This window comes from Scyliorhinus torazame, chromosome 19 (genome assembly GCF_047496885.1).
Source record: "Scyliorhinus torazame isolate Kashiwa2021f chromosome 19, sScyTor2.1, whole genome shotgun sequence".
NCBI lineage: Eukaryota > Metazoa > Chordata > Chondrichthyes > Carcharhiniformes > Scyliorhinidae > Scyliorhinus > Scyliorhinus torazame.
This window is the reverse complement of record NC_092725.1, coordinates 93,703,646-93,729,399: the sequence shown is the minus strand read 5'-3', so window position 1 is coordinate 93,729,399 and position 25,754 is coordinate 93,703,646. Positions and strand designations below refer to the sequence as shown.

The following is a 25,754-nucleotide window of genomic DNA, read 5'->3' as shown; positions in this document are numbered from 1 at the left end:
CCCTCCCAACCTCCCAGAGGCCCTTACTTACCTGCCCTGCATACTCCTCCTCCACCCTCCTTTCATGGGCATGGCCCCCTAGGGCCCTGACCAATGACAGTGCCACCCAGTCACCCTGGCACCCGGGCAATGTTCCTGGTATCCTCACAAGGGTTCCTTGGCAGTGCTAGGGTGGCAGTGCCAACTGGGCGGTGCCAAGGTGCCTGCGTTCCAAGGGGAGGGACAAAAGGTCACCCTGCACTGTCCTTGACCACCCAGGGGCCCCCGATGGCGCAGGAGACCTCCTCCCGAGGGTGCCGTTCCGCCTGGTCCACGTTCCTGTGGACTAGTACTGCCTGGCTGCAGCCTCCTTGTGGAGGCTGGTGGTTCGAGGGAGGCTGGTAGATCCTGGGTAGGTAGGCCTTAAGTAGGTTTAAGACGTACTTTAGCAAACACTGGTTGGTTCAGTCCCTCTTGGGCGGTTCTGATTCTGATGCCTCGCGGGACTTGGCTGTATCCCGCGAGGAGTGAAGGCTGCCGCAGCGCCCACGGGAGGACTCTCGCGGGACTCACTGGCCACGTTGTGCTCTCTCAAGCGCAACATGGCCACTGGATCGCGCCCAATATGTTTCAATCAAGTCACCTTTTGCTCTTTTGTGGGCAATGCAGCAGATTGGATTTGGGACACGGGGGCGCGATTCTCTGCTCCCGCGCCGTTTCAGAGAATCGCCTGGGTCGCCAAATTTTCCTGCGACACCGGTCCGACGCCCTCCCGCGATTCACGGAAGCGGCCAGATCGGCACAATTGTGATTCACCGGTACCCCCGCGATTCTCAGTGCCGGATGGGCCGAGCGGCCTGCCCAAAACGGCGGGTTCCCCCTGGCGCCGTCCAGACCTGGTCGCTGCCGGCGGGAACAGCGCGGGAACGCTGGGGGAGCGGCCTGCGGGGGGGCGAGGGGAGGGGGGATCCTGCACCGGGGGGGGGGCTCAAATGGGGTCTGGCCCGCAATCGGTGCCCACCGATTGTCGGGCCGTCCTCTCTGAAGGAGGACCTCCTTTCTTCCGCAGCCCCCGCAAGATCCGTCTGACATCTTCTTGCGGGGCGGACTGGGGGAGGACGGCAACCACGCATGCGCGGATTGGCGCCGGCCAACACGCGCATGCGCGGGTGACGCCAGTTATGCGGCGCCGGCTGCGCCATGTATGTGGCGCCGCCTTTACGCGGCGCCAAGGCCTGGCCCGCGTAAATGACGCGGCGCCGCTCCTAGCCCATTTTCGGGCCCTGAATCGGTTGGGATAGGGACCGTTTCGCGCCGTCGTGAACCTCGCCGGTGTTCACGACGGCGCGAACACACTGTCTCCATTTCAGAGAATCGCGCCCGGGGTGTCTATCCAATCGGGTGGGAGGGGGGGGTAAAGTTTGGAAGCAAGGTTTTGAATGCAGAAATGTTTGTCTTAATCTCTTTGGGAAAACATAAAGAATCAATAGATTCAGTATACCTATCCATGGATATGGGAGGAATTACTCATTCTCATGTGATCACCAATCTTACACTAGAGCAGAGATTGAGTTTTCTAAATTTCCAATCCTACCTTTCTATGTAAGGGTGGGGGAAAGGTTTAGAAACCAGATTTGATCATTGATCACGTGCTTTCATGGTAATAATTTGCCAATCATAGATAAGCCCTGAATGTTATCTGCACTTTGAGTTTGCTGACTGCAAGAGGTTAAAAAACATCAGTAGGTCACTAAAGTTTTTTTTTTAGCTGTACACAGCAGATTAGAGGGGTAGAAATCCTGGGCGCGATTCTCCGCTCCCGCGCCAGTTGGGAGAATCGCCTGGATCGCCAAATTTTCCCGCCACGCCGGTCCAACGCCCTCCCGCGATTCACGGAAGCGGCCAGATCGGCACAATCGCGATTTGCACGGCGCGGTCCAGTGAATCGCCCGAGACAGCCAAAATGGCGATTCACCAGTACCCCCGCGATTCTCAGTGCCGGATGGGCCGAGCGGCCTGCCCAAAACGGCGGGTTCTCCCCGACGCCGTCCACACCTGGTTGCTGCCGGCGGGAACAGCGCGGGAATGTTGGGGGGGCGGCCTGCGGGGGGGGTGGGGGGGAGGGGGGATCCTGCACCGGGGGTGGCCTCAAATGTGGTCTGGCCCGCGATCGGTGCCCACCGATCGTCGGGCCGGCCTCTCTGAAGGCAGACCTCCTTCCTTCCGCAGCCCCGCAAGATCCGTCTGACATCTTCTTGCGGGGCGGACTCGGGGAGGACGGCAACCACGCATACGCGGGTGACGCCAGTTATGCGGCGCTGGCCACGTCATGTATGCGGCGCCACCTATACGCGGCGCCAAGGCCTGGCGTGCGTAAATGACATGGCACCGCTCCTAGCCCATTTTTGGGCCCTGAATCGGTCGGGATGGGGGCCATTTCGTGCCGTCGTGAACCTCGACGGCGCGAACACTCTGTCTCCATTTCAGAGAATCGCGCCCCCTGGGGGTCTGCACATGAGTTGAGGCCAAGCTAATTTTGCTCATACACACTCTTCCAATTTTCCCAGCTGTGAATTCAACTTTTGTTTTGTCCTTTGATCGTTTGGTGAGGCTAGTTGTTTGTGAACTAGATTGCATAGCTTCACATTCAGACCAGAAGCTGTATAATTCTAGGTGCACACATTGTATACAACATCCATATCGAATTCATTATATGTCTGCACTTCCCGTAAAAGCAGCGCTTACTTCCTGCAGCAGGTTTCTGCAATTTCTTTTTCTGTACTGCCTGTCTGTGTCTAAACCTAAAGTCGTGGAATTTCTCACTAAATCTCTCTCTCTCTCAAGGCACACCTTAAAGCCTACCTTTTGGGTCACCTGTCCCACCTATCTCTTTGTGTATCAGTCATTTTTTTCTCTGAATTAATGCTGATCTGACCTGCCTTGGGATGTTGTACGGTCTCCATTGTGAACACAACTTGTTCTTGTGAAGGTGTTTTCAATTCACTTGGGCACTAAGAAAACCAGGCCTCGCCCCACAATTCTCCACCCTCAAAGTGCGGATACCTCCCCCTCCAATACCACCGGCAACTGGCTGCAACCTTAGTCACCTCCTCCTCCATTTTCACAATCTATCTGCTGCTCCCCATTAATCATCCCAACCCCTTATGAACATTCAAACCGGTTACACCAGTGAGTAAGAAGTATAAACACAGATTGTCCTGACAGGAGAGTGGAGTATCCGGTCTCCTAAATCCTGCCTGGCCTGTGAGCTGTAGTTTGGACATCATTGGGTTATTGTGTACTGTTATTGGCAGCAGCGCAGGGGAAAGTCTCTTGAGACCCTCATCACAAGATCAACTCGCTCGTGAACCCAAATATAAATCCTACTGACACCCAGTCTGACAACACTTTAACATTCTTATCCTGATGTCCGTATCCCTCCATGATCTCTCACCTCACTATCTCTGTAATATCCTCCAGCCCTACTATCCTTAGAGAGATCTGTGCTCCCCCAATTTTAGCTTCTTGCACATTGCAACATTTTATTGTCCTATCGCTCGCTCACTCCCTTCCTAACTCTCTCTTTTAGTTTGTTACAGTAACTAAAGGGTTAATGGCACAGCCAGTCAGTCTATTGTGCAGTTAGGACTAAATGTGGAGCCAAGACGAGGCAGGCTTAGAGGGCATGGGGCAATTGTACCAGGGCATATAAACTTAATTGCATTCAGTTATCAAACTAATGGAAAAAAACTTCATAGACTTGCATTAGTGCAGAAGGAGGCCATTCAGCTCATACTGCCTTTGCTGGCTCTTTGAAAGAACTATCCAATCGGCCCTGTGCCCTGGCTCTTTCCCCTTGCAAATTTTCTCACCTTCAAGTATTTATTGAATTTACCTTTAGAAATTCACTATTAAAGCTGCTTCATTGCCCTTTCAGCCAGCACATTCCAGGTCATAATAACTCCTCATGTTCAAAACAAATCTCCCTCCTCCTTAAAACCTATGTCTTTGACCACATCCCAAGGAATTTCATAGCAGCACAAATAAGAGTTGGTCAAAGAAGTAGTTTAAAGGTGTGTCTTAAAGGGAGAGAGGTGCAGAGCTTTAGTGAGAAATTTCCAAACTTTAGATGACTTTTTGGTCTCCAGTTTTGATATCTCATTATATGATTTGGGGTCAGATTTTGTTTGAGAATGCTGCTGTGAAATGCCTTAGAATGTTTTACTGTGTCACAGTCGCTATATAAGTTGTTGTTAGGTTTTAATATTATGATGAAGTTAAAAAGGGAATTGTGAGAAATGGATGGACTAAGGGCAAACTGGGATTTGCATAAATGAAAGGTGGACTAATTTGTAGGCAACACTTAATAGGGACAGTATCTTTGGGGTGTCAGTTGAGAAAGGTTCTGCTCTGTGATACAGACACAGTTTAATATTTAAACAGATTGGCTTGTCCGTAAAATCCAACTTCTAAATCAAACTGTTGCAGAGAATTAATAGCTGTTTGCTTTTATTTCTGTGCAACCTTTTCAATGCTAACAGATCATTGCCTGTGGGCAGGATTTTGCTGCTAACCTGGCTTGTCCCATTAAGATTGCTCTTCCCAATAAGCAAATCAAGGTAATTGTAGCAATTTGTAATCAGTTTTGGTCAGTTAGACCTTATTTGCAATGTTAAACCAAAGTTCTGCCTGCCCTGTCAGGTGAGCACTTAGTTCCACCAGCTGATACCAACCGATTGTAGCTGCTGCTTTCCGATCAGCAAAACTAAGAATGACCAGGCACTAATCCAATTTATTGGGGGGGGGGGGGGGGGGGGTGTTTTCCATTGGAGCAAAACCTATTCCTCAACCAACATCATTACACGCAGATTACCCAGTCATGATCACATCTTGGGGTCTTATTATGCTGCTGCGCTTCTAATGTTACATCAGCAAGTACATACCATTTGCCAGTTTTGGTTATGAAAGGTGCCATATAAATGCAAGTCGTGCTTTCTTTTAATAGAATGAGGGTACAGGTGTGAGGTACTGAGTTTGTTACGTTCCTCTGTCTAACATGTATACATTTCATTGCAACCCAACATATGTACATTTCATTGTAATCCATATAGCAGAAAGTTTAAAAATAAGAATCTTGTTTCAGACCACTGAGCTAAGAATCAGACTTTTAGTTTGCTCCAGTACTTAAAAGTGTGAATGATGCAACCAGTCAATCTATTGTGCTGTCAGGACAAAATGTGGAGCTAAGGTGAGGCAGGCTTAGAGGGTGTGGGGCATTGTACCAGGGCATATAGACGCAATTGAATTCATGTTGCGAAACTAATGAAAAAGACTTCATAGACTTGCATTATGACACAGCGCAGAAGGAGGCGCCTGCGCTCATTGGAAGAACTATACAATGGCCCGTACCCCCCCTGGCTCTTTCCCCATTGTCCTGCAAATGTTCTCACCTTCAAATATTTATTGAATTTATCTTTTGAAATTCACTATTAAACCTGTTTCCACTGCCCGTTCAGCCAGCACAATCCAGATCATAACTTGCAATGTTCAAAACAAACCTCACCACCCCCCCTCTGGTTCTTTTGCCAGTTGTCTTAAAGGCTTTTCACAGTAACTTTATTGAAGCTTACTTGCAACAATAAACGATTATTATTATTATCTGTGTCCTCTGGCTACTGACTCTGCTGCCACTGGAAACAGTTTCTTCTAATATACTCTTGGCAAAAGCCCTCAGAATTTTGAACATGTCTACTGAATCTCTGCTCTGTGGGGAACAATCCCAATTTTCCAGTCCTACCTCGTAGATCTAGAATTTCACAACGTGTCACACCATCACTGTCTATATGCTCCAAGCTAGTTTGTGGGTGTTCTCACGAATAGAAGTATTTATATCTGCTGCTCATTATAGATTTACTACATTCTATACTAAATTCAGGATTTCAGAAACAGGTTTATTCTGTCATAAATAATAATTACTGTACACTCCAGCCTTCTCTTATTTTAATGATTAGTTTGCATTGAATTTCCACACCCCATTCACTACCATCTGATGATAATCCTGTCACACCCATTTGTTATTTCTCAAAGTTATTGTCCCTTTGCAATTAAGTCCTTGGTGGGGATATTTTACCCTATTTTCATTTTTAATGCAAGAATTGGATTGCACTGCCAATTTACACAGGGTGTGGGCAGTACATTGGCGCTGCTACCTCATGGCGCCAAGGACCCAGGTTCGATCCCGGCTCCGGATCAGTGTCCGTTTGCACATTCTCCCCTTGTCTGCATGGGTCTCACCCCCATAACCCAAATATGTGCCAGGTAGGTGGATTGGCCCTGCTAAATTGCCCCTTAATTGGAAAGAAGAATTGGGTACTCTAAAAAATAATTACATTTACTCGGTGTGCAAATTGGGCGGGGCAATGGATATGAAAAGAAGCAAAAGATGGATATGCAGAGAGATGATAGGGGCGCAGTAGAAGGGTGATGGATGCACAGTGGCAGGGTGATGGATATACAGAGTGATGATGGATACGCAATGGAGGGGCGATGGATGCGCAATGGAGGGGTGATGGATATATAGAGAGATGATAGATGCGCAGTGGAGGGGCGATGGATGCGCAGTGGAGGGGCGATGGATGCGCAGTGGAGGGGCGATGGATGCGCAGTGGAGGGGCGATGGATGCGCAGTGGAGGGGCGATGGATGCGCAGTGGAGGGGTGATGGATGCTCAGAGGAGGGGCGATGGATATGCAATGGAAGGGCGCTGGATGCGCAATGGAGGGGTGATGGATATATAGAGAGATGATAGATGCGCAGTGGAGGGGCGATGGATGCGCAGTGGAGGGGTGATGGATGCTCAGAGGAGGGGCGATGGATATGCAATGGAAGGGCGCTGGGTGCGCAGTGGAGGGGCAGTGGATGCGTAGTGGAGGGGCGATGAATGTGCAGTGGAGGGGTGATGGATATATAGAGAGATGATAGATGCGCAGTGGAGGGGCGATGGATACGCAGTGGAGGGGCGATGGATGCGCAGTGGAGGGGCGATGGATACGCAGTGGAGGGGCACTGGGTGCGCAGTGGATGCGTAGTGGAGGGGTGATGAATGTGCAGTGGAGGGGCGGTGGATGCTCAAAGGAGGGGCGATGGATACGCAGTGGAGGGGCGCTGGGTGCGCAGTGGAGGGGTGATGAATGTGCAGTGGAGGGGCAATGAATGTGCAGTGGAGGGGCGATGAATGTGCAGTGGAGGGGCGGTGGATGTGCATTGGAGGGGCGATGGATATGCACTGGAGGAGTGATAGATGAGCAGTGGGGGATTATGATCAGAAGCTTCTGAACTCATTGTTGAGTGCAGGTGACTGTATATTGCTGAATGAAAGGTTGAGCTGCTGTTCTTCAAGCTCGAGCTGAGCTTCATGAAAAGATGATGGGTTTGCTGGTCTGAAACAAAAATCAGATACGATGGTTTCAGGAAGGGACTGACCCATTTTGTACTGTAATATTGAGACCAGAATATTGACGATCACAGCAAGGTTTGGGCCATGACTGGACTGGGCAGACAGAGTAAGGTTTGGTTTGATGTGCCTTCATTAAACCTCCAGCCTAGGGATCCTCTCGGAAGGAGCGATCACAATATGGTCAAATTTAAAATACAGATGGAGGGTGAGAAGGTAAAATCAAACACTAGTGTTTTGTGCTTAAACAAAGAAGATTACAATGGGATGAGAGAAGAACTAGCTACGGTAGACTGGGAGCAAAGACTTTATGGTGAAACAGTTGAGGAACAGTGGAGAACCTTCCAAGCAATTTTTCACAGTGCTCAGCAAAGGTTTATACCATCAAAAAGGAAGGAAGATAGAAAGAGGGAAAATCGACCGTGGATATCTAAGGAAATAAGGGAGAGTATCAAATTGAAGGAAATATCATACAAAGTAGCAAAGATTAGTGGGAGGCTAGAGGACTGGGAAAACTTTAGGGGGCAACAGAAAGCTACGAAAAAAGCTATAAAGAAGAGTAAGCTAGATTACGAGAGTAAACTTGCTCAGAATATAAAAACAGATAGTAAATGTTTCTACAAATATATAAAACAAAAAAGAGTGGCTAAGGTAAATTTTGGTCCTTTAGAGGATGAGAAGGGAGATTTAATAATGGGAGATGATGAAATGGCTGAGGAACTGAACAGGTATTTTGGGTCGGTCTTCACAGTGGAAGACACAAATAACATGCCAGTGACTGATGGAAATTAGGCTACGACAGGTGAGCACCTTGAGAGGATTGTTATCACTAAGGAGGTAGTGATGGACAAGCTAATGGGGCTAAAGGTAGACAAGTCTCCTGGCCCTGATGGAATGCATCCCAGAGTGCTAAAAGTGATGGCATGGGAAATTGCAAATGCACTAGTGATAATTAACCAAAATTCACGAGACTCTGGGGTGGTCCCGGCGGATTGGAAACTAGCAAACGTGACACCACTGTTTAAAAAAGGAGGTAGGCAGAAAACAGGTAATTATAGGCCAGTGAGCTTAACTTCGGTAGTAGGGAAGATGCTGGAATCTATCATCAAGGAAGAAATAGCGGGGCATCTGGATGGAAATTGTCCCATTGGGCAGACGCAGCATGGGTTCATAAAGGGCAGGTCGTGCCTAACTAATTTAGTGGAATTTTTTGAGGACATTACCAGTGCGGTAGATAATGGGGAGCCAATGGATGTGGTATATCTGGATTTCCAGAAAGCCTTTGACAAGGTGCCACGCATAAGATAAAGATGCATGGCATTAAGGGGAAAGTAGTAGCATGGATAGAGGATTGGTTAATTAATAGAAAGCAAAGAGTGGGGATTAATGGGTGTTTCTCTGGTTGGCAATCAGTAGCTAGTGGTGTCCCTCAGGGATCAGTGTTGGGCCCACAATTGTTCACAATTTACATGGATGATTTGGAGTTGGGGACCAAGGGCAATGTGTCCAAGTTTGCAGACGACACTAAGATGAGTGGTAAAGCAAAAAGTGCAGAGGATACTGGAAGTCTGCAGAGGGATTTGGATAGGCTAAGTGAATGGGCTAGGGTCTGGCAGATGGAATACAATGTTGACAAATGTGAGGTTATCCATTTTGATAGGAATAACAGCAAAAGGGATTATTATTTAAATGATAAAATATTAAAACATGCTGCTGTGCAGAGAGACCTGGGTGTGCTAGTGCATGAGTCGCAAAAAGTTGGTTTACAGGTGCACCAGGTGATTAAGAAGGCAAATGGAATTTTGTCCTTCATTGCTAAGGGATGGAGTTTAAGACTAGGGAGGTTATGCTGCAATTGTATAGGGTGTTAGTGAGGCCACACCTGGAGTATTGTGTTCAGTTTAGGTCTCCTTACCTGAGAAAGGATGTACTGGCGCTGGAGGGTGTGCAGAGGAGATTCACTAGGTTAATCCCAGATTTGAGGGGGTTGGATTACAGGGAGAGGTTGAGTAGACTGGGACTGTACTTGTTGGAATTTAGAAGGATGCGGGGGGGGGGGGGGGTGGTCTTATAGAAACATATAAAATTATGAAGGGAATAGATAGGATAGACGCGGGCAGGTTGTTTCCACTGACGGGTGAAAGCAGAACTCGGGGGCATAGCCTCAAAATAAGGTGAAGTAGATTTAGGACTGAGCTTAAGAGGAACTTCTTCACACAAAGGGTTGTGAATCTATGGAATTCCTTGCCCAGTGAAGCAGTAGAGGCTCCTTCATTAAAAGTTTTTAAGATAAAGATAGATAGTTTTTTGAAGAATAAAGGGATTAAGGGTTATGGTGTTCGGGCTGGAAAGTGGAGCTGAGTCCACAAAAGATCAACCATGATCTCATTGAATGGCGGAGCAGGCTCGAGGGGCCAGATGGCCTACTCCTGCTCCTAGTTCTTATGTTCTTAACTATTCCCTCTGCTAGCCAGCCTCCCATTTTCAACACACTATAAATGTTGCACTGCTCAGTCCTAAAATGCTGGGCATCCATTATCCCCTCTCCACATCCATCAACCCGCTCTGCACATCCATCGCCCATACTCTGCATATCCATTGCCCCCGCACCATATCCATCACCCCCCCTGCATATCCATCACCCCCCCTGCATATCCATCACCCCCCCTGCATATCCATCACCCCCCCTGCATATCCATCACCCCCCCTGCGTATCCATCACCCCCCCTGCATATCCATCACCCCCCCTGCATATCCATCACCCCCCCTGCATATCCATCACCCCCCCTGCATATCCATCACCCCCCCCTGCATATCCATCACCCCCCCTGCATATCCATCACCCCCCCTGCATATCCATCACCCCCCCTGCATATCCATCACCCCCCCTGCATATCCATCACCCCCCCTGCATATCCATCACCCCCCCTGCATATCCATCACCCCCCCTGCATATCCATCACCCCCCCTGCATATCCATCACCCCCCCTGCATATCCATCACCCCCCCTGCATATCCATCACCCCCGCACCACATCCATCATCCCCCTCTGCATATCCATCATTCCCCTCTGCGTATCCATCATCCCCCTCTGCGTATCCATCATCCCCCTCTGCGTATCCATCATCCCCCTCTGCGTATCCATCGTCCCATACTGCATATCCATTGCCCTCGCACCATATCCATCACCTCCTCCTGCATATCCATCACCCCCTCTGCACAACCATTGCCCCCGCACCATATCCATCACCCCCCCCTGCATATCCATCACCCTCCCTGCATATCCATCACCCCCCCTGCATATCCATCACCCTGCTGTGCTTAACCATCACCACCCTCTGCTTATCAATCACCCCGCACTGCATATCCATCACCCCTCTCTGCATATCCATTCCCCCGCACCACATCCATCATCCCCCTCTGCATATCCATCATCCCCCTCTGCGTATCCATCATCCCCCTCTGCGTATCCATCATCCCCCTCTGCGTATCCATCGTCCCATACTGCATATCCATCGCCACACACTGCATATCCATCACCCTACTGTGCTTATCCATCATCCCCTCTGCATATCAATCACCCCCCTCCAATTTTCCATCGCCCTACACTGCACATCCACCACCCCCCTCTGCATACCCATCACCACTAAATTGCATACCGTCGCCCACTCTGCATATCCACCACCCTCCCCATATATCCATCGCCCCCCTGCATATCCATCATCCCTACACTGCACATCTGTCGCCTCGCTCTGCAAATCCATCAGCCCCCTCTGCTTCTCCATCGTCACACACTGCATATCCATCACCCACCTCTGCATAGCCATCGCCCCAAACTGCACATCCATCACCCACCTCTGCATATCATCACCCCCCAACACATCCAACTCCCCCCTCTAAATATCCATCGCCCCTACATTCTATATTCATTGCCCCTACACTGAATATCCATCGCCCTGCACTGCTTATCTATCCAAGTCCCGTTCATCTATTACCCCTTTGCTTGCATTGGCTTCCGCTCCAGCAATACCTCGGTGCGAATTGTTTTGTCCTTGTTTTCAAAACTTTCCATGACCTCGCCCCTTCCTATCTCTGTAATCGCCTCCAGCCCCACAACCCTCCGAGATCTCTGCACTCCTTCAATTCTGCCTCTTGTGATTTTTGCCGCTCATCATTGGTGACCATTCCTTTGATCGCATGGGTCATTAGCTCTGAAATCCCCTCTTTAAACCCTTTGCCTTTCATCACATACTGCTAAAAGATGACCAAGTCTGTGAGGTTAAGAATGTGATAAACTGAACCTTATTTAGTGCACTCTTTTCCCACCTGTCTTTGTGTGCAGGAGTTGCGTAGCTCAAATGAACTGGGTGTGTTTTTCTGCAAGTAACTTGTTGCCCTGATAACCTGTTGGAGTTTGAGTTTGTGATCAGCAGAACAGATTTCAGATTCCAGACTTTATTGTGTCCTGTGAGGTGACGGGGAATTAGAGAAAAGCCATTGCACATTTCCCCTCTGCTCCCCTTTGGACAGAAAGACTTGCGTGTATACAGTATCATTCAGGACCGCATGCAGCTAGCAAAGTACTCTTGTAATATAGACATTGTTGTAAAGTAGGAAATGCAGCTGCTGATTTGCACACAACAAGATCCTACAAACAGTAAATTAAATGACCAGTGATGTTAGTTGAGGATAAATATTAGCCCTGGATTCCTCTGCTCGTCTTCAAATGGTGGTCATGGGATATTTTAGGCTTAGAGAGTTTATATCGCATCTGAGTTTATATCTCATCTGAAAGACGGCACCTCTAACAGTGCAGCACTTCCTCAGCACTAGCATCACGGATGTCAGCCTGGATTTTGTGCTCATGCCTCTGGAGTGGGATTTGAACCCACAACCATCTGACTCAAAGGTGAGACTGCTCTGCACTGAGCCACAGCAGGAGCAGGAGATCATTCAAACCCTCAAGACTGTTTCTCCAGTCAGTTGGATCTGAGTTCTGTGCACTGTATTAAGCTGTCTCTTGATGACCATCTAATCTTTAACCTGGTATCTTCCCTTTTTACAGGCACCTGCTTATGTGTACATTCTGTGTGGTCTGGGATTATTTATTTACCAATCTTTGGATGCGATTGACGGAAAACAAGCCCGAAGGACCAATAGCAGCTCTCCACTCGGGGAGCTTTTTGACCATGGCTGCGATTCCTTTTCCACAGGTAAATGTGGTAGAAAGCAGAGAAATCTGCTGTGTGTGTGTGTGTTGGGGGGGGGGGGGTCACTTCCAGAGGGGTAGAATTGAAAATTGGGGAAGTTATGTTCAACTTGTATAAAAAGCATTGGTTACATCTCCAGTTACACTGTGCAGAATTCTAATCTGCATAATATACAAAGGATGGAGTGCCTCTGGAAAAGATGCAAAAAATATTTACCAGAATGACATTGTAACTGAGAGGTAATAGCCATTAGCAAAGGTTGAAGAGGCTGGGCTCTTGTCTCTAGAAAAGAAAAGACTGATGGGTCTGTAAAATTATGGAAGGATTTGTTTGGTAAGGTAGACCCTAGAAAAGATGTATCCACTACTGAGAAGACCAGAATTAGGGGCTACAATTTATAATAGTCACAAATCCAATTGGGAATTCAGGAAACTTCTTTATTGCGAATGGTGAGAATGCGGAACTCAATACACCAGGGAGTGATTGTGGCGAGTAGTATAGATACATTGAAGGGGTAGCTACATAAACACATGAGAGCGGGAGAAAGGATCGCGCAAGATAAAGAGGGTTGTAAGGAGGAGCATATGGAGCATAAACACTGGCCCATCTGGTTGGGCTGAATGGCCCTTGTCTTGCTGCAAATACTTTGTTATCTTATTCCAACCACAGTAGTAGCTGTGTTTGTTGAAGTGTTTACCAGAACATCTTAAGACTGATTGCCAGGAAACAGTCGAGAGATCGTAATTAGGTCAGAGTTTATTTCTGATAACCTTAAAAGCCACCCTTCTTTGGGAACTTGAAAATACTGTCTCGGAACTGAAATTAGAGAGCTATTGGTCAGCTCCCTCTTGTGTTCCTTCTTTTGTTGCTTCTTTTTGTACTTGTAGTTATGGTTGGCTTGGGCACCTGCCTGGCCGTTCACCTGGGAACAGATCCAGACCTGATGTTTTTCTGCTGTTTCGTTGGCATCTTTATGTTCTACTGTGCTCACTGGCAAACCTATGTTTCAGGATCGCTACGATTTGGCAAGTAAGTCTTCATGATTTGTTCTTGAATTGCTGCGGTCCATTCGGTCCATCATTTGAATGCTGGTGTGTTTCCTCCACGAGCCACCAATCTAATCCCACTCCCCGGATCCCCTTTTGATAACCCACCCAGTGTAATCCCACTCTCTCTTCTCCCCATATCCTTTAATATTCCAACCAGTGTAATCCCACTTTCCTGCTCACTCCCCCTACACTCAATATTCCCCCATTTCATGCATATAATTCTGTGTTTAAAAGAACTTCTGGATTCCATTAAATGTTTGCAGCAGAGAACTCTACATTGTAACCATTCTCTGTGTAAAGACATTTTTAAAATTTGCTCATGTAATTATTTACTCTCCCCATGAATTATCTCTCACAGTCAAGGAAGAACTGAATCTGCTGTCTATTGTTAGGATAGTGAGGGTTAATGATGAAATCTGCCCCAAGTCTTGGTGATTTGGAGAGTACAGAAAAACAAATTCTTGTCTAACTGCACACATTGTCGCAGGCAGGGGAGGTGGCACTGAGTTATATACAGAATTCCTGCTAGTCTGAGAGATGTTTGCACTCACGCTAGGTCCATAATGCAACCGAGAGAGAAAATAATAAAGTCCGGGCAATAATGACAGAACATCAAATAGATTATGGGCCAATTTTGACTGTTTCCATTCTAATTCGGTTTACAAATAGTAGTACAGAGCTTGAATATTGCTGAAAAGAGGCATTTTGTCTTGCACTCATCAGGATAATTACAAGAGTACAAATATCAGGAGAAACAACAATTTTTTTCTGGCAAGAGAATGCTGATTGGTTGATAAGTGAACTATGGTTGATAGATGTTTTGCCATGCAAAAGGAACCAACTAATGATGACTGACAGTCAATTGCCAAGCATTGTTTAAAAGTTTGACTCTGAGGACGGCATGGTAATGCAGTGGTTAGCACTGCTTCCCCACAGTGCCGAGGAGCCGGGTTCAATCCCGGCCTCGGGTCACTGTCCGTGAAGTTTGCACATTCTACCCGTGTCTGTGTGGATCTCTCCCCCACACCCAAAGATGTGCAAGGTAGGTGGATTGGCCATTAAGGGGCCTAAATTGCCCCTTAATTGGAATTTAAAAAAAAAAGTTTGACTCTGGTTGATCAAAGTATTATGCTGAGGAATGAACCAGCGAATGGCTGTCATTTATTTTGTTTAGCAGAAACAGGTGCAATATGTGTACATATTCTTTCTGTCTGCAAAGAACAGTGCCCTGTGTATTAATATATGTAGCTTCCAGAACATGCAAATGCACTACATTGTGAGCCCGACTGAACTTAAATTGGTTGTCAGTGTAATTTTTGTCCAATCCTAGAATCACATCTGATGTTGGACTATGTTTAGAGTTTTGCAAGCATAGGTTGGTTGGGTACGGTCTGTACCATCCTATTGTGAACAGAAGTTGGGACATGCTGTTTGATCCAATCCGCTAGTCTTTGGGACATATTTTCTAAATACTGTAGCCATCTGGGATGGCCACGCCCCGATTACAAAATGGACACTTGCAAAGAATGCAGGGAAAATTGGACAATACTAAGAAACAAGCAGGTGCAAGCACTGTCTGTTGATTACAACCTTAAACTCTCAGACTGGACAGAAACTGCCAAGCAATCTACATACTAATGAGCCATCTCCGGGGACAAAAGGGAAACATTTAGATACACAATGTTAAGGCAGACTCTCCGGTGCCAGAAGGGTCTAAGACAAAGCAGACTAACAGTCACCAGGACACGCCCAGCGATCAGGGAACCACCCCTCTATTGGAGGAAGATCGATATGACTGATTGGGAAAGACCCAATTAGTTGAGGCCAAGTTCAAGGCTCACCCAAAAGCGCGCAAAGCCCTTTTTAGTATAAAAGATATACCCCAAGGGAGAATCTTCCTCCTTTGGCTTTGGCTCTCAGCGAAGAGAGAGACCAGCCTAGCAGCTGCATCAGACCAAGTAAGTTCCAAGTCAACGCACGCTACGAGATAGACGCTTCTAGTTGCTACCCTGTAAACAGCTCAACCCAGCAGCCTCAGAACCGAGCAATGGCCATTGTTCCTCTGATTGAGTGGGCACCCAAAGCTAAGTATAGGCTTTAGTGATAGTGGTAGTTTAGTTTGTAGAGTTTATGCATGAGTAGATTTGACTGTGTGTAAATAAATGAGCATTGCTTTTGAACTTACTAACTGGTGTATCGAGTCATTGATCAGTATTCGGTTCTGAACCTTGGAGTGGTGTCGAAAGATACCTGGCGACTCTTGAGCAAACGTAATTAAACAGAGCCAAATTAAGAGCCAACCAAAGAGAGCAACAATACCTAGCATTACACTGGCACTGAACCTTATACCACATTATTCATTTGTGTGTTCGGCAGGATATCTTTTTGGCTTGTTGGCAGCATCCTGTTATTGACAAATACAATTTGTGTTGCCACTGCATAGCAGCAGCGTGAAATAGCTAGATTCATCTGTTGCTCAAAATGTTGAGATACCTTGACCTCCCAGGGTAATCTGAGGTACACTCAGAACTTTTCATGGCCAAAAGTGACGGCCTTCGGTGCGTTCATGAGTTTAAATCTAGCTGTTTCACATTTGCTAAATAATCCTCAATGTGCTAAAAATTATATCGACAACTAGTCTAAGATTGTCAGCTGAGCTCACAGTGTGACGTATTTGCTTGTACTGGAAGCTACATATATTAATACACAGGGCCCTGTTCTTTGCAGACATAAAGAACATGTAGACACATTGCACCTGCTTCAGCCAAACAAAATGAGTAATAGCTATTCACAGGTTAATTTTTCAGGGCAATGCCATGACCAATCAAGACAAGCTGCCTGCGTTAAATTTTCAAACAATGTTTGGCAGTTAACTATCAGTCACTATTAACTGGTGCATTCTCCATGGCAGCATCTCAACCAATTAGGGTCCACTTGCCAATCAATCAGCACTCTCTTCTCATACAATATAAAGTTGTTGTTTCCTCTGACATTAGCATTCTTGTGCTTGTCCTGATGAGTGCAAGATGACAAACTTTGACTAAAGTCAGCATCTTTAATTAACACCACAACTAGTTTAGACAAAATGATAATTCCTATCGTCCAATGATGGACATTCATTTAAATGTCTAAAGGAGTAGAGTTTAAATCTGTTACTTGTGAGTTCAGCTGGAAGGACAGAAATTATCATTTTTGCTCCTCTCCTGTACTTTTAGTGAGAGGAGGGAACATTTTTATGCACCCAGTGACAAACTCCAAGGTGACCAAGCCACCTTGAAGAGTCAGGGAGCAATAAAGTTTTATTCAAAAATTGGCTGCAGTTTTTCCACCCCTGCCAGCCACGATCACAAGTGTTGGGGTGGAGGAGGTCAGTGAGGGTTGGAGAGGGAGATGCAAAGTACTTGGGGAGCTGTGTGGAGTGGAGGGGAATGCGGGGACAAGTGTGAAGTCCCCTGAGGAATGGTGTCAGGCCTCGGAGTTACACCATCTTATGCCAGAATTGAAAGGTCCGCTGGCCTATCCCATCTGTTTTTTCTGTATGAGTGGCGCTCTGGGCTGGAAACATGTAACATACTTGTGCAAAGTTTTGGATTATTGCAAAAATCATTTTGCTATGAAATTTAATAGGCCCTTAATATCAGGACGTTGTTGAGCCATTTTGGGCTAAAGTCGGGAATCTAGAGTGTTACCTTTCCAACCAGGGAAATGTCAACCAGAACAATGCACAGGGTGCACTATTGCACAGGTTTCAGAATTCATCTGCACAGCTCTTTGTATTTAATCTCAGGATGTGGGCATTATTGGCAAGGCTTGATCAGAGGGCAGTTAAGAGTCAAACCACATTCCGTGAATCTGGAGTCACATGTGGCCCTGACTGGGTAGGGACGTCAGATTTCCTTCCCCAAAGGGCATTAGTGAACTAGATTTTTTTTTTACAACAATCAAGTAGTTTCATGGTCTCAATCACTGAGACTAGATTTTTATTCCAGATTTTATTGATTGAATTTAAATTGTGATGGGATTTAAACTCTTGACTCTGGATCATCCAGGTTTCTGGATTTCAAGTCCAGTAACATACCATTATGCTACTGTAACCAAAAGCTTTAACTGTTGCGCAGCTTTCATGGTACAATTTTCACTATTATAGTGTTGATATGTTCAATTAAAAATTAGATAAATACTTGAAAGGAAAAAGCCTGTAGGGCTGTGAGGAAAGAGCAGGATAAGCTTTTAGAAAGAGTTGGTATAGGTTTAATGAGCGCAATAGCCTTTTGCGTTGTTATGATTCTTAGATGTTAAACGATTTAAATAAATTGTGTTAAAACTTACTTATAAATAACACACATCTGGAATTTCAATGAAGCACATTAGGCATTTCAAATTGATCTGTGTGAATGGGATTTCTATTCTACTTTGTGTGCATGACCAACTTACAATGTAAACTGTAGCAATAAAGAGCATGCGTGTTACTCAAGTAACACCGCTGGACAGCCGTTATGTGATGCAACGCGAGACCTGCAGGGTGGGTTCAATTCCGCTGAGGTTATTCATGAAGACCCCGCCTTCTCAACCTTGCCCCTCGCCTGAGCTGTGATCCTCCGGTTAAATCACCACCAGTCAGCTCTCCCCCCTCAAAGGGGAGAAGCAGCCAATGGTCATCTGGGACTTTACTGTTATTAAATGGTTGTTCAATGTTTCCACGGGCGTTTGTGTGTAATGTCTAAGTGGACTGCTTCTATAAGTGCAGGTTAATTGATTGGGAGCCCCCCCCCCCCACTCTCCCCCAGCAATTGGAACACCTGAGAGAGAGCTGTGGGCTGTATTCCTGAGATTTGCAGGTACATCAGGCAGCCAGGGCTCCTGTTTGGTGATGGGAACTTGGGAACAGGAGGAGGCCATTCAAGCCCGTTCCATCATTCAGTGGGATCATGGCTGTTCTGTTACCCTAATATCATGTACCTGCCTTTTCTTCATATCCCTTAAAACCTTTGGTTAACAAAAATCCAATGGTCTCACATTTAAAATTGCCATTCTAGAATCACCCACAAAGTATTTGAATCAGTGTCTGATCGACTGTTTATTAACTGACAGCAGATTTAACCATTGATCTCTCTATATCCGATTAGAATTGATGTATCTGAAGTTCAAATCTGCATAATGCTCATCTTTTTCTTATCTGCCATTGGAGGAGCTACTCTTTGGGATTACCAGGTGAGCTGTATTTTAACTTAATGGTGTCTACATTTGTTGATGAGTTACAGTGAGAGATCTGGTTGCACATACATACAGTTGTATTTATTGGTGTTGTGTATTTCACATCCATGGCTCAGTAAATTTATTCTGAAGTGCAGTGACTACTGTATCACAGCAACCAATTTGTGCATAGCAGGATTCCACAAAGGATAGTTTTACACACTGTTAGTCCAAGGCTAGCATCAAATCCAGCTCTCCACTGCTCTGGCAAAGTATTCACTCTATATCTCTTTCAGCTTCTGAACTGTACAGATTGGATCGAGAGGGCGAGGCTAGGTCTATGGTTGGAGACGTCTATTAATCTTCCTTCAATCTTCTCTACTTTGCAGAGAGGACTGAAATGGAGGATGGGGGGGTGCTCTTGGGGCAAATCCTCACAGCATGTTTCTTATTGCACAATCATCAAGATTGTAATATCATTGCGGACCTGTGGATATCGTTGGGGAGTAAGTTTAAATTTGAGCTGTGCCAGACTGTCGGAATACTGTGATAGTAGGATCTGCCCGCAAGTGCTGTTTTTGGTCTCCCATTGATCCTGCGCCCCCTCCCAAACTCCCATTCCATTCGCCCAGTGTTGTTTTTTGGCACGTATGGGTTCACCTGGGATGCTCCAAAGCCAGCAGTGACAGAGCAGATCCACTTTGGGCAGTTCAGCTTCCCTCCTACGTGAGTCCAATCACTCCCATCTGGATCGAACTGCAAAAGGATATATGTGCCCCTGGCTGAATCAGAGTCAATCAAGATTTGCCAGGACTGAGGCAGTAATCCACATCTCTTCTTCCCATTTAACATGCAGAGATTTATTGTCAAAGTAACTTTAGTTGCCACGTGATGTGGGAAGATTCATTTATTTGCTGTTTATGAAAGGACTTTCGTTTTTTAAAAAATATTTTTATTGGCATTTTCAATTCTACAAAGTAAAACTTTATGTCCAATATTTACAGCTCGTGCAGTTCTTATGTACACACAATCGTTCTTGGTGTTTCCTTCCCCTCTCCCTGCCCCCCCTCTCCCTCTCCCCTCCTTGGCATCCCCCTCTTTCGTTCAGGGGGGCTGGATTCTCCAAAGCCCCACGCCGAAATCGCATTTGGCACAGGGGCGGCGAATCGAAGTTCCCGACCGAATCGGGCCCGGCACCGCTCCAGTGATCGTCCGGACCTCGGAGAATCGCACGATCATGAATTACGCCGTGCGGCTGAGGGGCCATTGCCAGAGGCCCGCCCAGCGATACTCTGCTCCCAACCGGCCGAGTTCCCAACGACGTGAAACTAATGTGGTATGGCCGGTCAGGACTCTCGCACGGCGGCTGCGGACTCAGTCCACGATCGCACTGGTGGGTGGTGGGGGGGATTGAGCACCGGGGGTGCCCTTATGGGCGACCTGTGCAGCGATTAAGCCGGTCCGATGCAGTGGCACTTGGCCGATCGGGGGAGCTAGTTTGGTCGTGTTGGTCCGCGGACCGAGTCCACCATGGCGCTTGTCGCAGCTGCTGGAGGCCGCCGCCGTGTGCATGCACGGACTTGGAACCGGAAGAGCAGGGGCCCGTATCTGCAGCCAAAGCCGCGTGAAGCTCCCCTGGTCCCTGCTAGCCCCCAAAAGGTAAATGAACTGCCTTTTGTGCAGGAACCTGGGGAGTGCAACGCCAGCGTTTTTACGCCGGCGTGGGGACATAGCCTCATTTTGGGAGACTCCAGCCCGGGGAGTTCTGTCCCCTAGCTCCTATTCTCCACTTCTCTCTCTCTCTCTCTCTCTCTCTCTCTCTCTCTTCCCCCCCCCCCCCCCCCAACACTTCCCTTTATGTTTCCTGTTGCAGACCTTTTGGGTTCGTGGAGGGATGGGCTTCCCATCCTCCTCACCGCCCCCGCCCCCCACCCGCAAGCTTCTCCCTGTATTTCCTTTGAGTTTCCTCCTCTCTTCCTCCCCCTTCCCCTTAAAGTTGTATATCTTTGTCTGCTTTCTCCCGTTTCTCGCTTTTTCCCTAGTCGCTCTTGACTTTGAGCAGGTCTTGGAACAGGCCGGCGAACTGCCCCCATGCTTTGAGGAAGCCTTCTGCTGACACTCGGATGGCGTGCTTGATCTTCTCCGACTGGAGAAATTCCATTAGGTATGCCAGCCACTCTGGGTGGTGCTGCTGATCGCCAGCCGAGCAGGATTCTCCGGCGTGCGATTAGGGAAGCGAAAGCTAGGGTGTCGGCCATCTTCTCCATGTATAGCTCTGGCTGTTCTGATACCCCGAAGATTGCCACTTTCGGGCACAGCTCCACCCTCACCCCCACAACCTTGGACATAACCTCGAAGAAGGCTGCCCAGGCCCCTACAAGTTTGGAACAAGCCCAGAACATGTGGGTGTGGTTGGCCGGGCCTCGCTGGCACTGTTCACATTTATCATCCACTTCCGGGAAGAACCTGTTCATTCTGTGCACCACTTTGAACTGCATGAGGCTGTGCCTTGCTCAGGAGGTGGAGTTGGCTCTGCTCAGTGCTTCGCTTCAGAGTCCCCAACCTAACTCTGTCCCCAGTTTGTCTCCCCATTATCGTTTGGCATGAAAGGACTTCTTTTTTTAAAAAAATATATTTATTAAAGTTTTTCAACAAAACAATTTTTTCCCCTTACAAACAATAACCCCCACCCCCCCCCGTAACAAAATAACACAAAATCGCCCTGAGCAAGATATATACATGGTAAGATGATATATTTACATAGCTTTATACACTGGCTCTCGCCCATTCGTGCCAGTTTCCCCCACCCTCCATGTTATCCCCCACTCCTCCGTCCCCTCAAGCAATCTCTCGTTCTCCCCCCCCCCCCCCCCCCCCACACCCCCCCCAAGGTTGCTGCTGCTGCTGACTGACCTTCCTCTAACGCTCCGCGAGGTAGTCTAGGAACGGTTGCCACCGCCTGTAGAACCCCTGCGCAGGGGTTTATGTAGGGGTTCCAACTTTATGAACCCAGCCATGTCGTTTGTCCAGGCCTCCACGCTAGGGGGCTTTGCCTCCGTCCACATTAGCAAGATCCTTCGCCGGACTACCAGGGACGCAAAGGCCAGAATCCCTGCCTCTTTCGCCTCCTGCACTCCCGGCTCGTCCACTACTCCAAATATTGCGAGCCCCCAGCTTGGCTTGACCCGGACTTTCACCAGCTGAGATATTGCTCCCGCCGCTCCTCTCCAGAGCCCCTCCAGTGCCGGACATGTCCAGAACATGTGGACATGGTTCGCCGGGCTCCCTGAACATCTTCCGCATCTGTCCTCTACCCCAAAGAACCTACTCAACCTCGCCCCCGTCAGGTGCGCTCTGTGAACCACCTTAAATTGTATCAGGCTGAGCCTGGCACATGAGGAGGAGGAATTAACCCTACCCAGGGCGTCAGCCCACAAACCTTCCTTGATCTCCTCCCCCAGCTCCTCCTCCCATTTACCCTTCAACTCTTCTGCTAGCGCTCCCCCCTCTTCTTTCATCTCTTGGTGTATTGCCGAAACCTTGCCCTCCCCGACCCATACACCCGAGATCACCCTGTCTTGAATTTCCTGTGTCGGGAGCAGCGGGAATGCCCTGACCTGTCGCCTCACAAAGGCCTTCACCTGCATATATCTGAATGCATTTCCCGGGGGTAGCTCAAACTTCTCCTCCAGTGCCCCTAGGCTCGCAAATGTCCCGTCGATGAACCGGTCCCCCATTCTTCTAATCCCGGTCCGGTGCCAGCCCTGGAACCCCCCGTCCATCTTCCCCGGGACAAACCGATGGTTACCCCTGATCGGGGACCACACCGAGGCTCCCACTGCACCCCTATGCCGTCTCTACTGGCCCCAGATCCTTAACGTTGCCGCCACCACCGGGCTCGTGGTGTACTTTGATGGCGAGAGTGGCAGCGGTGCCGTCACCAGCGCCCCCAAGCTCGTTCCTTTGCAGGACGCCATCTCCATCCTCTTCCATGCCGCCCCTTCTCCCTCCATAACCCACTTACGGATCTTCGCCACGTTTGCTGCCCAGTAGTAGCTCCCTAGGTTTGGCAGCGCCAGCCCTCCTCGGTCCCTACTGCACTCCAGGAACCCTCTCCTTACCCTCGGGGTTTTGTTCGCCCACACAAACCCCATAATACTCCTACCTACTCTCTTGAAAAAGCCCTTGGTAATCACGATGGCAAGGCACTGGAACACAAACAAACATCTCGGAAGGACCACCATTTTGACCGACTGCACTCTACCCGCCAACGAAAGCGGCAACATGTCCCATCTTTTGAAGTCCACCTCCATTTGGTCCACCAACCTCGTCAGATTCAATTTGTGTAGGGCCCCCCAGCTCCTGGCTATCTGGATCCCTAGAAACCGAAAACTCCCCTCCGCCCTCCTCAGCGGTAGGTCCCCTATCCCTCTTTCTTGGTTCCCTGCCTGTAGTACAAAAAGCTCGCTCTTCCCTACATTGAGCTTATAGCCCGAGAACTCCCCAAACTCCCTCAAAGTCTGCATGACCTCCACCATCCCCTCCATTGGATCCGCCACGTACAGCAGCAGGTCGTCCGCATATAGCGACACCCGATGCTCTTCTTCCCCACGGACCACCCCCCTCCATTTATTAGACTCCCTCAGTGATATGGCCAAGGGTTCGATCGCCAATGCAAACAACAGGGGGGACAGAGGGCACCACTGCCTCGTTCCTCGGTACAGCCGAAAGTACTCCGACCTCCGCCGGTTCGTCACCACACTTGCCACCGTGGCGCTGTAAAGGAGCTTAACCCAGCTAATAAACCCTCCCCCGAACCCAAACCTACGCAACACCTCCCAGAGGTACTCCCACTCTACTCGGTCAAAGGCCTTTTCCGCGTCCATAGCTGCCACTATCTCCGCCTCTCCCTCCTCCGATGGCATCATTATCACGTTTAAGAGCCGCCGCACATTCGTATTTAATTGCCTGCCCTTTACAAATCCCGTCTGGTCCTCATGTATCACCCCCGGGACACAGTCCTCAATCCTCATGGCCAGCACTTTTGCCAATAGCTTAGCGTCCACATTAAGGAGCGAAATCGGCCTGTACGATCCACATTGCAGTGGGTCCTTGTCTTGCTTCAGAATCAAGGAAATTGTCGCCTCCGACATTGTCGGGGGCAGGGTCCCCTCCTCTCTTGCCTCGTTAAAGGTCCTCACTAGTAGCGGGGCCAACAGGTCCGCATACTTTCTATAGAACTCCACCGGGAACCCGTCCGGCCCCGGGGCCTTCCCCGCCTGCATGCTCCCCAAACCCCTACTCAGCTCCTCCAACCCGATTGGTGCCCCCAAACCAGCCACCTCTTGCTCCTCCACCCTCGGGAACCGCAGTTGGTCCAGGAACCTTCTCATCCCCTCTTTCCCCCCCCCCCCCCCCCCCCTGGGGGCTGGGATCTGTACAGCTCTTCGTAGAAGGCCTTGAATACCTTGTTTATTTCCGTTGCACTCTGGGCCATGGCTCCCCACCATCTTTGACTCCCCCTATTTCCCTCGCCGCCGCCCTCTTACGGAGCTGGTGTGCCAGCATCCGACTGGCCTTTTCCCCGTACTCGTAGGTCGCCCCCTACGCCTTCCTCCACTGTGCCTCCGCCTTCCCTGTGGTCAACAGGTCAAACTCCGTCTGGAGCCGTCGCCTTTCCCCAAGTAATCTTTCCTCCGGGGCCTCTGCGTATCCCCTGTCCACTCACAAAATCTCCCCCACTGACCTCTCCCTTTCCCTGCCCTCCACCTTCTCCCTATCACCCTGTTGGAGATTAGCTCTCCCCTGATCACAGCCTTCAACGCCTCCCATACCATCCCCACTCGCACCTCCCCGTTGTCGTTGGCCTCCAGGTACCTTTCAATACACCCCCTTTCCTTCCCACACACCACCTCATCTGCCAGCAGTCCCACATCCAACCGCCACAGCGGGCGTTGGTCCCTCTCCTCTCCCAGCCCCACTTCCACCCAGTGCGAGGCATGGTCCGAAACGGCTATGGACGAATACTCCGTTCCCTCCACCCTTGGGATGAGCGCCCTGCCCAGCACAAAGAAGTCTATCTGGGAGTATGCCTTGTGCACGTGGGAGAACAAAGAAAATTCCCCTGCCTGCGGTCTTGCAAACCTCCATGGGTCCACTCCCCCCATCTGGTCCATAAACCTCCTGAGCACCCTGGCCGCCGCCGGCCTCTTTCCCGTCCTTGATCGGGAGCGGTCTAGTGCTGGATCCAGCACGGTATTAAAGTCCCCTCCCATTATCAGTTCTCCTACCTCCAGGTACGGGGTGCCCCCCAACATGCGCTTCATGAATCCAGCATCATCCCAGTTCGGGGCGTATACATTTACCAACACCACCCACGTCCCTTGCAACCTACCACTCACCATCACGTATCTCCCTCCATTGTCCGCTACGATAGTCTTGGCCTCAAATGACACATGTTTTCCCACCAGAATTGCCACCCCTCAATTTTTCGCGTCCAGTCCCGAGTGAAATACCTGTCTACCCATCCCCTTCTTAACCTAACCTGGTCCGCCACCTTCAGGTGTGTCTCTTGGAGCATAGCCACGTCTACCTTCAGTCCCTTCAAGTGCGCGGACACTCGAGCCCTCTTCACCGGTCCATTCAGGCCCCTCACGTTCCACGTTATCAGCCGGACTGGAGGGCTCTCCCCCCCCCCCCCCCCCCCCCCCCCCCCCCCGACTAGCCACCTCCTTTTCTGGGCCAGTCCCGTGTCCGCGTGTCCCTCACCCTCCAGGCCCCCAACCGGGGGACCTCCATCCCGGCCACCTCTTCTGTGTCCCATTCCCTTTCGGCCAGTGCAGCAGCAACCCTGTTTCCCCCCCATTTCCC

General features: G+C 49.0%; 1 protein-coding gene across 1 annotated transcript in view; it reads left to right on the top strand.

The window, feature by feature from the left end:
• The window catches only part of chpt1 (choline phosphotransferase 1), a 52,797-nt gene that overhangs the window by 10,507 nt on the left and 16,536 nt on the right, over window positions 1-25,754 (top strand). Inside the window, exons 2-4 of the mRNA XM_072484786.1 lie at window positions 12,498-12,645; window positions 13,530-13,671; window positions 18,818-18,902. Coding sequence (XP_072340887.1) covers window positions 12,498-12,645; window positions 13,530-13,671; window positions 18,818-18,902 — 375 coding nt within the window. The remainder of the gene's footprint in view (window positions 1-12,497; window positions 12,646-13,529; window positions 13,672-18,817; window positions 18,903-25,754) is intronic.